Source organism: Sapajus apella, unplaced genomic scaffold, assembly GCF_009761245.1.
Source record: "Sapajus apella isolate SASKATOON/1434 unplaced genomic scaffold, GSC_monkey_1.0 scaffold20, whole genome shotgun sequence".
Lineage (NCBI taxonomy): Eukaryota > Metazoa > Chordata > Mammalia > Primates > Cebidae > Sapajus > Sapajus apella.
Genome location: NW_022436960.1, coordinates 1,010,803 through 1,023,648, shown reverse-complemented (window position 1 = coordinate 1,023,648; position 12,846 = coordinate 1,010,803). Strand labels below are relative to the sequence as shown.

General features: G+C 48.2%; 1 protein-coding gene across 1 annotated transcript in view; it reads left to right on the top strand.

Annotated features, from left to right (window-relative positions):
• The window catches only part of TECPR2 (tectonin beta-propeller repeat containing 2), a 98,317-nt gene extending 86,081 nt beyond the window's left edge, over nt 1–12,236 (top strand). Inside the window, exon 17 of the mRNA XM_032287328.1 lies at nt 11,711–12,236. Within this exon, the coding sequence (XP_032143219.1) occupies nt 11,711–11,874 (164 nt within the window). The 3' untranslated portion in view covers nt 11,875–12,236. The remainder of the gene's footprint in view (nt 1–11,710) is intronic.
• Nucleotides 12,237–12,846: the final 610 nt, after the last annotated feature.

The following is a 12,846-nucleotide window of genomic DNA, read 5'->3' as shown; positions in this document are numbered from 1 at the left end:
AGAGTGGACTAAAAAATGTAGTGCTATTTGTAGGCCAGGCACAGTGGCTATAATCCCAGCACTTTGGGGGGCCGAGCTGGGTGGATCAGGAGTTCAAGACCACCTGGCCAACATGGTGAAACCTCATGTCTACTAAAAATACAAAAAAAAACTAGCTGGGCATGACAGTGCATGCCTGTAGTCCCAGCTACTTGGGAGACTGAGGCAGGACAATTGCCTGAACCTGGGAGGTAGGGGTTGCGGTGAGCCAAGATCACACTATTTATTGCACTCTAGCCTGGGCAACAGAGTGAGACTCTGTTTCAAAAGAAAGAAAAGAGAGAGAGAGGGACGGAGGGAGGGAGGAAGAAAGGGAGGGAGAGAATGTAGTGCCATTTGTAAATAATTCATTCATGTTCCAAGAAATAATAAAATAAGCCCACAACATTAGATTTCTCTCTGATAGACTCTTGGTGGATCAGGCAGCATAGGTGTGGTTTACCTGAAGGTGGAACTGTGCAGATGGCTCCCGGGGACCTGGGTGAGCCCTGCGCTTGCATCAGAACTGACTCAGCAGGACTGACTCAGCAGGACTGACTCTGGAACTTCCTGATTATAAGGTTTCCGAATTTTTAAATTTACAACCATCATTTGGTTACATAGTAGACTTGAATTGCATAAGCATTGAATGTTTGAGAACTGAACCACATGTACTCACCAAAAGGGAAAAAAAAAGAAGGAGGGGAGAAACAAAGCAGGAAGAGCACCGGGCGCGGTGGCTCACACTGTAATCCCAGCACTCTGGGAGGCCAGGGTGGGCGGATCACCTGAGGTCAGGGGTTCAAGACCAGCCTGGCCAGCATGGTGAAACCCTGTCTCTACAAAAATTAGCTGAGTATGGAGGCACACGCCTGTAATCCCAGCTACTTGGGAGCCTGAGGCACAAGAATCACTTGAACTTGGAAGGCGAGGTTGCAGTGAGCTGAGATCTATGCCATTGCACTCCAGCCTGGGTGACAGAGCAAGACTCTGTCGCAAAAGAAAAAAACAAAAAAAGAAAGCAAGAAGAGAAGGGCTTGTCCCCCTTCTCCCCAAGCTCCTGGCTGCATTGCAGTCTGTATGCTCCCAGCTGACAAGGAGAGCCTCTTGCCACTGTAAAGCAAGCATTGTCCTAGGCAGCCTGGCAGTGGCCGGTGCGCTCAGCCCCAGGGGCTCCTATAGGGTGCTGAGTAGACGTCACCCATTCTTTTGCCTGAAAAGGCCTCTGAACATTAACTCAACTGAAAGAAGCAAGTTCTGTTCCAAGGCTTGGGGTTGTCCGGGCGATTTTTGTTCTTTGTGCTTTGGGCCTCCCCACTGCCTTTTGGACCCACCAGTCACCATCTAGCTTCTCCAGAACACCTTCCTCTCCACGTCACTGACAGCGACTGATCAGACCAGGCTGAGACCGAGAGAGGCCTGAACACTGGTGCTGGCTGACCTGCCGCCTGCCCTGGGAAGCCTTTCATTTGTTCAGTTACCCTACTGGTCCTGAGTCTTTCTCCAGCAGCTCCTCCCGACTAACTGGAAAATGCTGCTAGTTCCCTCTGCGGGTAAAAAGTCCAGCGCGTGATGTGTGTTCTCCCTACACCTGAATCTTGAGCACTGTGGGAGGCCGTGTTCACTTGCACTGTTTGGGTGAGAAGCAGGACTGGTTCCCTTGCATGGCCCCTGCCAGCCCCTCCAGGAAGGCACCTGCACTATGGCAGGCTTCAGAGTGAACGGGCGTCATGCCGGGTTCTGCACTGTTGGAGCCAGCCCTGCCTGGGCCTCCCACCTCCAGCACAGCTCATGCCCCCTCCTGGCTCAGTCCAGTCCTCCCAGCACTGGCTGTTGGCTTAAGTTGTGCAGGTCTCTAAGGTGTGTATTTGGGCTTCATGGGAGTTTCTCTAGGTGAGAAACCCGGCTTCCGTGGGATTGAGTCTCAAGAGTGAGAGGGAAACAGGACCGAGTCTATCCTGAGTCCGGGATGGCCTTGGGCCCTCCGGTATTCAGCAGATATTCGTTGAGGGGATGGGTGTGTGAGTGGAGGGATGGCCTGGGGGTCCTGGTTGCTGTGGATGGGCAGGTTTTGACTAAGCCCCTGTGTTCTGCCTGCAAAATCATTAACAAATCAATGTCAGTATCCAGCTGAGTCTGAATGGATCAGACCGGCAGGGGGTACAAGGAGGTCACAGGCAGAGGTGTGGGGACTCATGGCAGAGGCAGGACAGAGCTGGGCCCCAGGCAGCTTGCCTTTAACTGCAGTTTCCTCTCCTTTTTTTTTTTTTCCCAGATGGGGTCTCACCCTGTCACCCAGGCTAAGTGCAGTGGCACGATCTTGGCTCACTACAACCTCTGCCTTCCCAGGCTTAAGCAATCCTCCCACCTCTGCCTCCCAAGTAGCTGGGACCACAGTCATGTGCCACCATGCCAAGCTAATTTTTTTTTTCCAAGATGGAGTTTCCTTCTGTTGCCCAGGCTAGAGTACAGTAGCACGATCTCAGCTCACCGCCCGCCTCCACTTCCCAAAGTGCTGTGATTATAGGTGTGAGCCACCGTGCCTGGGCCCAGCTAACTTTTGTATTTTGGGTAGAGCTGGGGTTTCACCATGTTGGCCAAGCTAGTCTTAAACTCCTGACCTCAAGTGATCCGCCCTCCTCGGCCTCCCAATCTGGCGTGAGCTACCATGCCTGGCCTTGGTTTCCTCTCGTTTCTAATGGGAGCAGCAACCCCCAAGTCCAACCCCCCAGGGGATGCACGGGTAGTGGGGGCGTCCTGTCTTAAGCTTGAGCCATCTCCCTGCAGCGTGGCCATCCAAAAGCTGTGGCACTCTGCTTGGGGTGCGCTCTGTAGCCTTTGTTAGCTGCACAGATCCTCAGGCTGGTGGTGGGGCTTTTGCTTGCGTTGCCCCAGTTTGTGCCACGGGGAAAGAGAATCCAGCATCCCTTGTTAAAGCACCACCTCGAGTAGTCCTTATCCTGCCCTGAGCTTTAAATTTTATTTATCTGAGTTATCTGGTTGATCTTGAAATGTTAAATTAAGACTCCTTTCCCATTTCCTACACATTCTGAGAGAATGTGTCAAGTCCAGGGTTGGCAGCTTTGTGTTGGGATAAGGGAGGTGAGCAGGCGACCAGGATCCCCAGACCACCCCCTCAATGAATACCTGCTGAACACCGGACCGGAGGGCCCAAGGCCATCTTGGACTCAGGGTGAACTCGTTCCTGTTTCCCTCTCCCTCCTGGGACTCAATCCCACTGAAGCTGGGTTTCTCCCCTAGAAAGAATGGCCACCTCCCCAGCCTTCACTGTGCCAGGGTAGGGCAGTGAGCATCACCAGGGGCAGCAGATATGCAGCTATTGGGCTGTCTGTATCCTGTGGGAAAGGCAGGTGGGTCAAGAGACTTCTTTTTTGTTTGTTTGAGATGGGGTCTTGCTCTGTAGACTAGGCTGGAGTGCAGTGACACAATCTCGGCTCACTGTAACCTCCGCCTCCTGGGTTCAAGCGATTCTTCTGCCTCAGCCTCCTGAGTTGCTGGGATTACAGGTGCACACAGCCATGCTCAGTCAATTTTTGTATTTTTAGTAGAGACGTGGTTTCACCATGTTGGCCAGGCTGGTCTCAAACTCCTGACCTAAACTGATTCACCTGCCTTGGCCTCCCAAAGTGCTGGGATTACAGGCGTGAGCCACTGTGCTCAGCCAACAGATCTTTTAATAATTATATATTTAAGTGAGGGATTACAGGTTTTGAATTCAGGCATGCTGTCTGCCCAGGAGCCCGCGTGACTGACTGACTGTGCCTGGCAGCTGTCATCAGGCCGTGTGTATTGAATGGGTATTGACTATACAGGAGAGTCATCTGGCTGACATGGCTGCTGCCTGTGTTACTTATCTGGAATTGATTGGGGTACTTCATTTCTCTTTTAAAAGTTGACAGTGGGCCAGGTGCACTGGCTTACACCTCTAATCCTAGCACTTTGGGAGGACTGCTTGAGGCCAGGAATTCAAGACTGACCTGGCCAACATAGCAAGACCCCATCTCTAAAGATATTTTTTAAAGCCAGCAGCGGGTTGGGGCCGGGTTGGAGAAAAAAAATAAATAAATAAATAATAATAATAAATAAAAGTCAGCAGTCGAGGGTTTACACAGCAACGAATGGAAGCACTGCAACTGCATTTGAGGATTTTGTTCAATATCAAATTTAGCCTCCTGCAAATGTGCTCTTTTTCCTAACTTTGATCCTCTGCACCCACTAAATTCCATTTTTTGGGGGTTTTTTTTGAGACAGTGTCTCACTCTGTTGCCTAGGGTCACTGCAACTTCCGTCTCCTGGGTTCAAGTGATTCTCCTGCCTTAATCTCCTAAGTAGCTGGGATTACAGGCCTGTGCCACCACACCTGGCTAATTTTTGTATTTTTAGTAGAGATGGAGTTTTACCGTGTTGGTCAGGCTTGTTTCGACTGATCTCAGGTGATCCACCTGCCTTGGGCTCCCAGAGTGCTGGGATTACAGGTGTGAGCCACTGTGCCCTGTTGTTTTCACTAAATTCTGCTGGAAAGAGCAGAGTACTCTTTTGACTAGTTGGTCAGCAGTGTCCTGGCCATCTAGCTGAAGGTCTCCCTGCTTCTGGACCTCTGCTTCCCACCCACCACTGCCAGGGTGGAGCCCCCTCGCCACCAAGTTGCTGTCCTGCAGTGGCTGCCTTGTGGCACCAGGTCTGCCCACCTCCATCATGGTTACCAGAGCTGTCTTCCTCAAACATAGCTCCAATGGTGTTGCCCTCAATGTTACATGGCTCCACGCTGCCACTAGAATAAAGCTCCAGTCTTTGGTGTGGCGCCCAGGGTCTCGCAAGCCTGGCGTTCCGGGGCCTCTTGCATTGGGGACTTCAGCCATTCCTGGCCTTACCCTTCCCTAACGTACCATGCACGTTTGTGCTGCCCATGTGCCTCTCTTCCTGTGGCCCAGTATTCCTTCCGGGGGCTGCTTTCCTTTCTTCAACTCTTCTTCCTTTGGGACTCAGCTGAGGTTGCCACCTCCCCACTGAACATTCTTCAGTGACTGAACCCATCATAGCGCTTTCCTACTGTGTTCCCGCCGAGCACTCTGCTTCTGCCTGTCATTTCAGAGCTAAGCATGGTGGCGCACACCTGTAGTCCTAGCTGCTCGGGAGGCTGAGGAAGGAGGATTGCTTGAGCCCGAGTTGTTGAGCCCAGTCTAGGCAACAGAGCAAGATCCTGTTTCTTAAAAAACAAACAAACAAAAACAATTATTTTAGTTTGACTCACATTATTTTTGTTGGAAGTTTACACATAGAGCATGTAGGGACTTTACAGGCAGGGACCAATTACTTGGTGACAGTACATACCCAACAGGATTTTTGTTTTAATTTGGACAGGATCTCACTATATTGGCCAGGCTGGTCTCAAACTCTGGGCTCCGCCGATCCTCCCACATCAGCCTCCCAAAGTGCTGGGATTACAGGTGTATGCCACTGCACCAGCAGGATTTAAAATGTCCGGGAAAGTCAGTACTATTTGTAGCTCCATTTCTGAGTCACTCTGGGATGTGAGTTTTGATCCTATATTTGGCCTTGTTACAGGTAATCAAAGATAAAACTGCCTCCCACGCAAGTACGGGATGTCATCACACACAGCCGCCTGGTGGATGACATGACTCCCACCCTCCCGGGAAAACTCTCAGCTCTTGCTATAAGTTGCCATCAGCCTTCCCAGGGCACGAGGCAGATGTTAGGTTTATGAAAACTTGTCCGAGATACATTTACATGTGTTCTTTCCTTCAGCCTGGTATTTTCTTTGCAAGTGTCTTCCTGGTTGTGTGAGTAATAGAAGTAGCCTTCGACAGCATGACCTGTGCTCCCTTGGGGACAGTGTTGACCTTGGGCAGCACTAAGTCATGGTTAGGTCTGGAACATCATCAGTCTTCTTGAAATGACAAGCAGAAATTTTAATTTCAGGCTGGATATGTGGCTTACGCTTGTAATCTCAGCACTTTGAGAGGTCGAGGCAGGAGGATCACTTGAGGCCAGGAGTTTGAGACCAGCCTGGCCAACATAGCGAAACCCCATCTCTATTAAAAATACAAAAGTTAGCCCAACATGGTGGCCCACACCTGTAGTCCCAGCTACTCAGGAGGCTGGGGCACGAGAATTGCTTGAACCCAGGAGGCGGAGGCTTCAGTGAGCTGAGATTGTGCCACTGCTGAGCTGAGATGATGCCACTGCACTCCAGCCTGGGTGACAGAGTGAGACTCTGTCTCAAAAAAATAATAATAATAAATAAATTTTTTAAAAAGGCTGGGTGCAGTGGCTCATGCCTGTAACCTCAGCACTTTGGGAGGCCAAGGCAGGTGGATCACCTGGGGTCAGGAGTTTGAGACTAGCCTGGTCAACATGGTGAAACCTCATCTCTACTAACAATACAAAAATTAGCCAGGCGTGCTGGTGCACATCTGTAGTCCCAGCTACTTGGATGACTGAGGAAAAAGAATCACTGGAACCTGGGAGGCGGAGGTTGCAGTGAGCCGAGATTGTGCCACTGCACTCCAGCCTGGGTGACAGAGCAAGACTGTCTCAAAAAAAAAAAAAAAAAAAGAAATTTTAATTTCAAGGATGAGGATGACTTTCGTGTATCAAATAATGAGTATGACTTTACCTTTAATTTTTTTCTCTCTTTTTTTTTTTTGTTATCTCCGGTAGTGGCTATAAGCAAACCTTTAATTTTTTTTAAAGATACAGCATCCTGCTTCTTTCTGCCCCTATACAAATTACCAGAGCAACTGCTGCTATGGGATTAAATTAAAGGAATTCTTAAATGGTCAGCTCCTAACCCAGTTGTAGAGATCACATATGGAATTTTGTAGTGATTTATTATAATCCTAGTTTTTGGAAGAACATTTGCATCACTTAGCAGATATTTAAGATGCTTATAACATTTCATTTCCCCATACACATAAATATGCATTATGTCAGGCATGGGAATGTTTTGCAAACTAATGAAATTTGTAATTTAATTTATCAGGTCACAGCATTTAACGAAGAACTATTCAGTGTCAGTTTATGCTGTTAGGTAACAAACAAGATTACATTATTCAGTAATTTATGTAGAAAAGTATTTTATGAATAGTAAAGCATCAAATAAATGCCACTTTTTGTTTTAAAATAATATGTTTAAGAAATAATCCTAAGGGGAAAAGATCTGCTTTGTCGCATAAAGTAATTAAAGCATTTTTTTTAAAACAGAAGAAAAAATAAGGACAAAACAGGGACAGGCAGGAAAATGTCAGTGTGTTTGCATCAGCCAGGCTGAACTGTGCTTCAGAAGCAAGCCCCAGATGTCAGCAACTTCACACAGTGAACTGTGGCCCCGCTCCGGCGAAGCTGGCCCTGCATCTGCCTTCTTCCAGGGCAGTGGTCCTCCAGGCGGTGGCTGCCTGATCCCACCTGCTTTGCTGTGCGGCTCCACCATCTTGGTTCCTTCTGCTCAGAGCCCGTTGCCAGAACTGGTTTTGGGATCCTGCCTAACTCTAAGGGAATGTGAGGGAGCCATGGAGTGTTTGGGGAGGGCAGTGGTCTCTGTACCACGTTCACCACATCCGGACCACGTCTTCTGTGGAACAGGCTCACAACTCATTCGTCCAGGTGGCCCGGGTGAGACTCTGAGGCAGGAAAGCCCTCAGTTCAACTTTGTCATCTTTAACCTGTCTCTTCAGTTTGGAAGAAGCTGGTTTATACACTGGAGCACATCGTCTAGCAGTCCTTTCTATATGTTCTGAAAGGATGTTGACTGTGTCATGTGAGCTCTGTGTTCTGTCAGCAGTGTTGTTGCTGCCAACCCTGAGATGCTGGCCCGGTATGTTTTTGTCACCACGTGACTCTGTTAGCATGATCGCTGCTGCCTGTGGTTCTTCTTAGGGCCAGGTTTTTTTTTTTTTTTTTTTTTTTTTTTTGAGACGGAGTTTCGCTCTTGTTACCCAGGCTGGAGTGCAATGGCACGATCTCGGCTCACCGCAACCTCCGCCTCCTGGGTTCAGGCAATTCTCCTGCCTCAGCCTCCTAAGTAGCTGGGATTACAGGCACGCGCCACCATGCCCAGCTGATTTTTGTATTTTTAGTAGAGACGGGGTTTCACCATGTTGACCAGGATGGTCTCGATCTGTTGACCTTGTGATCCACCCGCCTCGGCCTCCCAAAGTGCTGGGATTACAGGCTTGAGCCACCACGCCCAGCCAAAATTCTTTCTTAATTAGCATTTGTTTCTTAGCTATTTCTAGAGTTGCTGCTGAAGATACTTTATTTTGACTGGTACAGATCTTTGCATATGTAATATTAGAGTTCCAGGGAGTTCTTTTAAACTCCCTAGTAAAATATTCTGTACAAGATCAAGGAAGGAGTAAATACAGTTAATTCTTGGAATAGAGAAATTGTCATCTTTAGAAAATACACAAAGGAATAATGATAATTTTTTATAGCAGTGAATTAATAGTTTTAGGTTGATGTTGTAACTGCAGGCACATGACGAGATGTTCACGTGGCAGTCGTGGCTCTGTGTTTTGCCGCACTCTGTGGGCTGTCATCTGATACCAGTGACAGCTGTGCAGGGGCAGCACCTCCTGGTTCTGCAGCCAGTGTGGGGCGCCCTCCGCCTGCCCTCCTCCGGTAGCACCACCAGCTAATGGAGCTGTACACCTATTATTCCATGGTTGAAAGTCAAAATAACCCATCAAAGATAAAAACTGCTTATCAAAAAACACTATTAAGAAAATAAAGCAAACCACAGATTCACAACGCACATATCTGAAACAAGGTTGGTGCCTGCGACATACAGAGAACTCCCGTAACTCAGCAGTCAGGAGACAGTCCATTTTTAAATGAGCAAAAGACTTGAACATGCATTCACAAAAGAAGATATGCAGATGCCCATAGCATATTAAAAGATTCCCAGCGTCATTCCTTAGCAGGGAAAGGCAAATTAAAGCCACCACAGGATACAACCTCCCTCCTAGAATGGCGGTCATGGAAAAGGTTCAACGGTGCAGGTAGCCAGAACTCACAGACAGGGCTGTGGGCGTGAGCATAGGACAGCCATTCCAGAAACTGGTGGTTTCTTTACAAGTGAAACAGGCTGGGCACAGTGGATCACACCTGTAATCCCAGCACTTTGGGAAGCTGAGGCGGGTGGGTCACCTAAGGTCAGGAGTTCAAGACCAGCCTAGTCAACAAGGCAAAACCCTGTCTCTGCTAAAAAAAAATAAAAGCCAGCTGTGGTGGCGGGTGCCTTTAATCCCAGCTACTTGGGAGGCTAAAGCATGAGAATCACTTGAATGTGGGAGGTGGAGGTTACAGTGAGCCAAGATTGTGCCAGTATACTCCATCCAGGGTGTCAAAGTGAGACTCTGTCTCAAAAAAAAAAAAAAAAAAAAAAAAGTGAAACAGGCACCTATCCTACAGCTAGCAAGTCTACTTCCAGGCATTTATTCAAGGAAATCAACACATGTTCAAAAAAGAAAAAGCCTCCCACGAGAGTGATTATGGCCATGTTGCTGCTAATAGTGCATAGTTCATCAGCAGGTGAATGGAGAACCTTGCCTTGTTGTGTGTGCAGTGAAGTCATGTGTGGCAATGAAGAGGAGTGGCACCGTGGTAACACTTCCCTGCATGGCGCTGCGTGAAGGAAGCCCGACGCCAGAGCGTGTATGCTGTGATTCTGCTCTGGGAACCTCTAAAATAGACTGAACTCACCTGTGGGATAGAAGTCAGTTCAACAGGCTGGGCACGGCAGCTCACGCCCATAATCCCAGCACTTTGAGAGGCCGAGGCGGGTGGATCACCTGAGGTCAGGAGACTAGCCTGGCCAACATGGTGAAACCCCATCTCTAATAAAAATGTAAAAATTAGCTGGGCGTGGTGGCAGGTGCCTGTAATCCCAGCTACTCGGAAGCTGAGGCAGGAGAATTGCTTGAAGCCGGGAGGCTGAGACCGCCGTGAGCAGAGATCATACCACTGCACTTCAGCCTGGGCAACAGAGCGAGACTGTCTCAAAAAAAAAAAAAAACCCAGGAGGCAGAGGTTGCAATGAGCCAAGATTACACCACTGCACTCAAGCCTGGGCAGCAGAGCAAGTCTCTGTCTCAAAAAAGAAGTCAGTTCAGCAGTTGCCTCAGGGTAGAGGGCATTGACTAGAAGGGAGTTGCGGGAACTTTTTGGGGTGACAAAGTTGTTCAAAACTTTGGGGTGGGCGTGGTGGCTTACACCTGTAATCCCAACACTTTGGCTGAAGTCGGTTGATCACTTGAGGTCAGGAGTTCAAGACCAGCCTGGCCAACTGGTGAAACCCCGTCTCTACTAAAAATACAAATATTAGCTGGGCATGGTGGCGCATGCCTGTAATCCCAGCTACTTAGGAGGCTGAGGCATGAGAATTGTTTGAACCCAGGAGGTGGAGGTTGCAGTGAGCCGAGATTGCGCCACTGAATGCCAGCCTAGATGACAGAACTAGACTCTGTCTGAAAAACAAAACAAAAACATCGAATTGGACTTAGCCCTGAAGATCTGTGCATTGCGTTGTAGGGAAAGTCTCAGAGGTCAGAGGTTGCTGATTCAGAGGAGCCAGGCTGACCCGGGTCCAAATCGTAGGTCCTCCTCTGCCTCCTTGACTGGCTGCCTCCTGCCATGCGGCCCTCGGCAGAGTCCCAGTGGTCCCATGGGTAAAGTGGGACAATACTCATCACTGTTGTGGGGATTGAGGTGAGTGTATGAAGACATGGCTGACAGCCTGTCCACAGTAGCTACTCAGGAACTGTTGACTGCTGTTCTTTTAGCCAGACTATTATCAGATGTAATTTCTATTTTCTAAAAACTTCCCATTTCCTTTCCTCTTACAATCAGTCTCAATAGCAATGAGAAATAAAGAAATAAAAATGAATATTATTTGGGAGACTTGGTTTTGTTTTTTTTTTGTTTTTTTTTGAGATGAGGCCTCAGTCACCCAGGCTCAAGTGCGGTGGCACCATCATGGCTCACTGCAGCCTCGACTTCCTGGGGCCAAGTGATCTCAGCCTCCTGAGTAGCTGGGACTACAGGCGTGTGCCACCATGCCCAACTCATGTACGTATTTTGTAGAAACAGGGTCTCACTATGCTGCCCAAATTGGTCGTAAACTTCTGGTTTTAACCGATCTACCCCCCATGACCTCCAGAAATGCTAAGATTACAGGTGTGTGCCACTGTGCCCAGTCAGTTGAATTCTAATTAAGATCAAGATTATCTGTAAATATGAGTTCCCTCTCTCCAGATCCAGAATTTACTGGCATTAGTCACGTGTCTGAGGAAGCTGGTGATGGGACCCACATGGAGATACTAATCCCAGGGCTTGGTGGTTCAGGACACTGTGCTGGCAGCATCTTGACTGCTTTGCCTGTTGCCTGGAAGGGGTGCTGTGTGGTATCTGGCAGGTGGCAGAGTGGCCAAAGGCTGTCATAACTCTGATGAGTTACGTTCTCAAGCCCAGCCACGTCCACATAGCCGATGTGGATGGACTGGGGCAGATCAGATGACTTAGTGTCCAAGTTCAGTTGCAAATGCAGCCTCTTTCTTTCTTTGAAGTAGAAAATCAAAGTTCATAGATTAGATGAAAGATTAGTCATTGTACAAAAGGTAATTACAATGTGTGTACTTTTCTTTGTCTATAGGAGCTGTAAAGTTGACAAGCTTGGCATGTGGAAATCAGCACATCTGGGCCTGTGATTCCAGGGGTGGAGTCTACTTCCGTGTGGGGACTCAGCCTCTCAATCCCAGTCTCATGCTTCCAGCCTGGATAATGATTGAGCCACCTGTCCAGGTAAGCAGAAGTTAGCTGGTGGGAACTCACTCCACAGTAAGACAGAAACTGTGAGGATGCTGGGACTGGGAAAAAGGATCCCCACAGCCTCTAGAGGCTTCCCAGCAAATGCCAGGAGCCATGTCCCCAGGGTCTCCACACTCTTGCTCACAGACATCACAGTTGGAATTTGGTATTTGTGAAGTTTAGAGCTGAACAGATTAGGAATCAACACATATTTTTTCTCTTTCAAAATAAAAGTATTTTGTTTCTGACTTTTTACTAAGTGAATATTAGTTTTTAAATCTGTCTATATATATTGGAACCTCTATTTTATAATAATAATAGTGATAATAAATCAGTACCCAAAAGTATAAAGAAGAAAGTAAAAGTCACTTCGATTCTCATCATGGAGAAAATGCCAAGTGCCTCTCCCAGTTAAAGAAATTCCATTTCCTGCCCTGCCCACCCCTGGCCAGCTCCTGCTGTGTTTCAGCTGACAGTGCATCCCAGGAGAGCGTCTGTGCTCTCCTGACTCTTCCAGCACTCAGCTCACGAGCAGAAATCTGATTTTAATGTACTATCTAGTTACCCTTGAAGATCCCACAGACGTGGTTCCCATGCTGAATTGATTTCTGTTGCAGTTCATAACTAGGGGCTGTGGTTTTCTATTCTTTTTTTTTTTTTTTTTTTTCCCTTTTTTGTTTTTTTTTTAGGGGCTGTGGTTTTCTGAGACTTGTTTTCCCAGACTCCTGCTAGGCCCCTTTGGTAACTGCTGGGAAACAGGTGAAGGTGCCGTATGTGGACACAGCAGTGGGGAGGGTGGAATGGTTCCTTTTTGGGCAGAGAAACCTTCAGTGGAGTCAGGAAAGAGACAGAGTCGGGTAAATGCCTTTGTGGGTAACTATCCACGTTTTGGGCATGGCGAGGCCTCAGGCATGAGGACACCAGTCCCCCCCATCAGCCCTGGGGAGTGTGGCTGGTGGGAAACCCTTTACTGAAACCAGT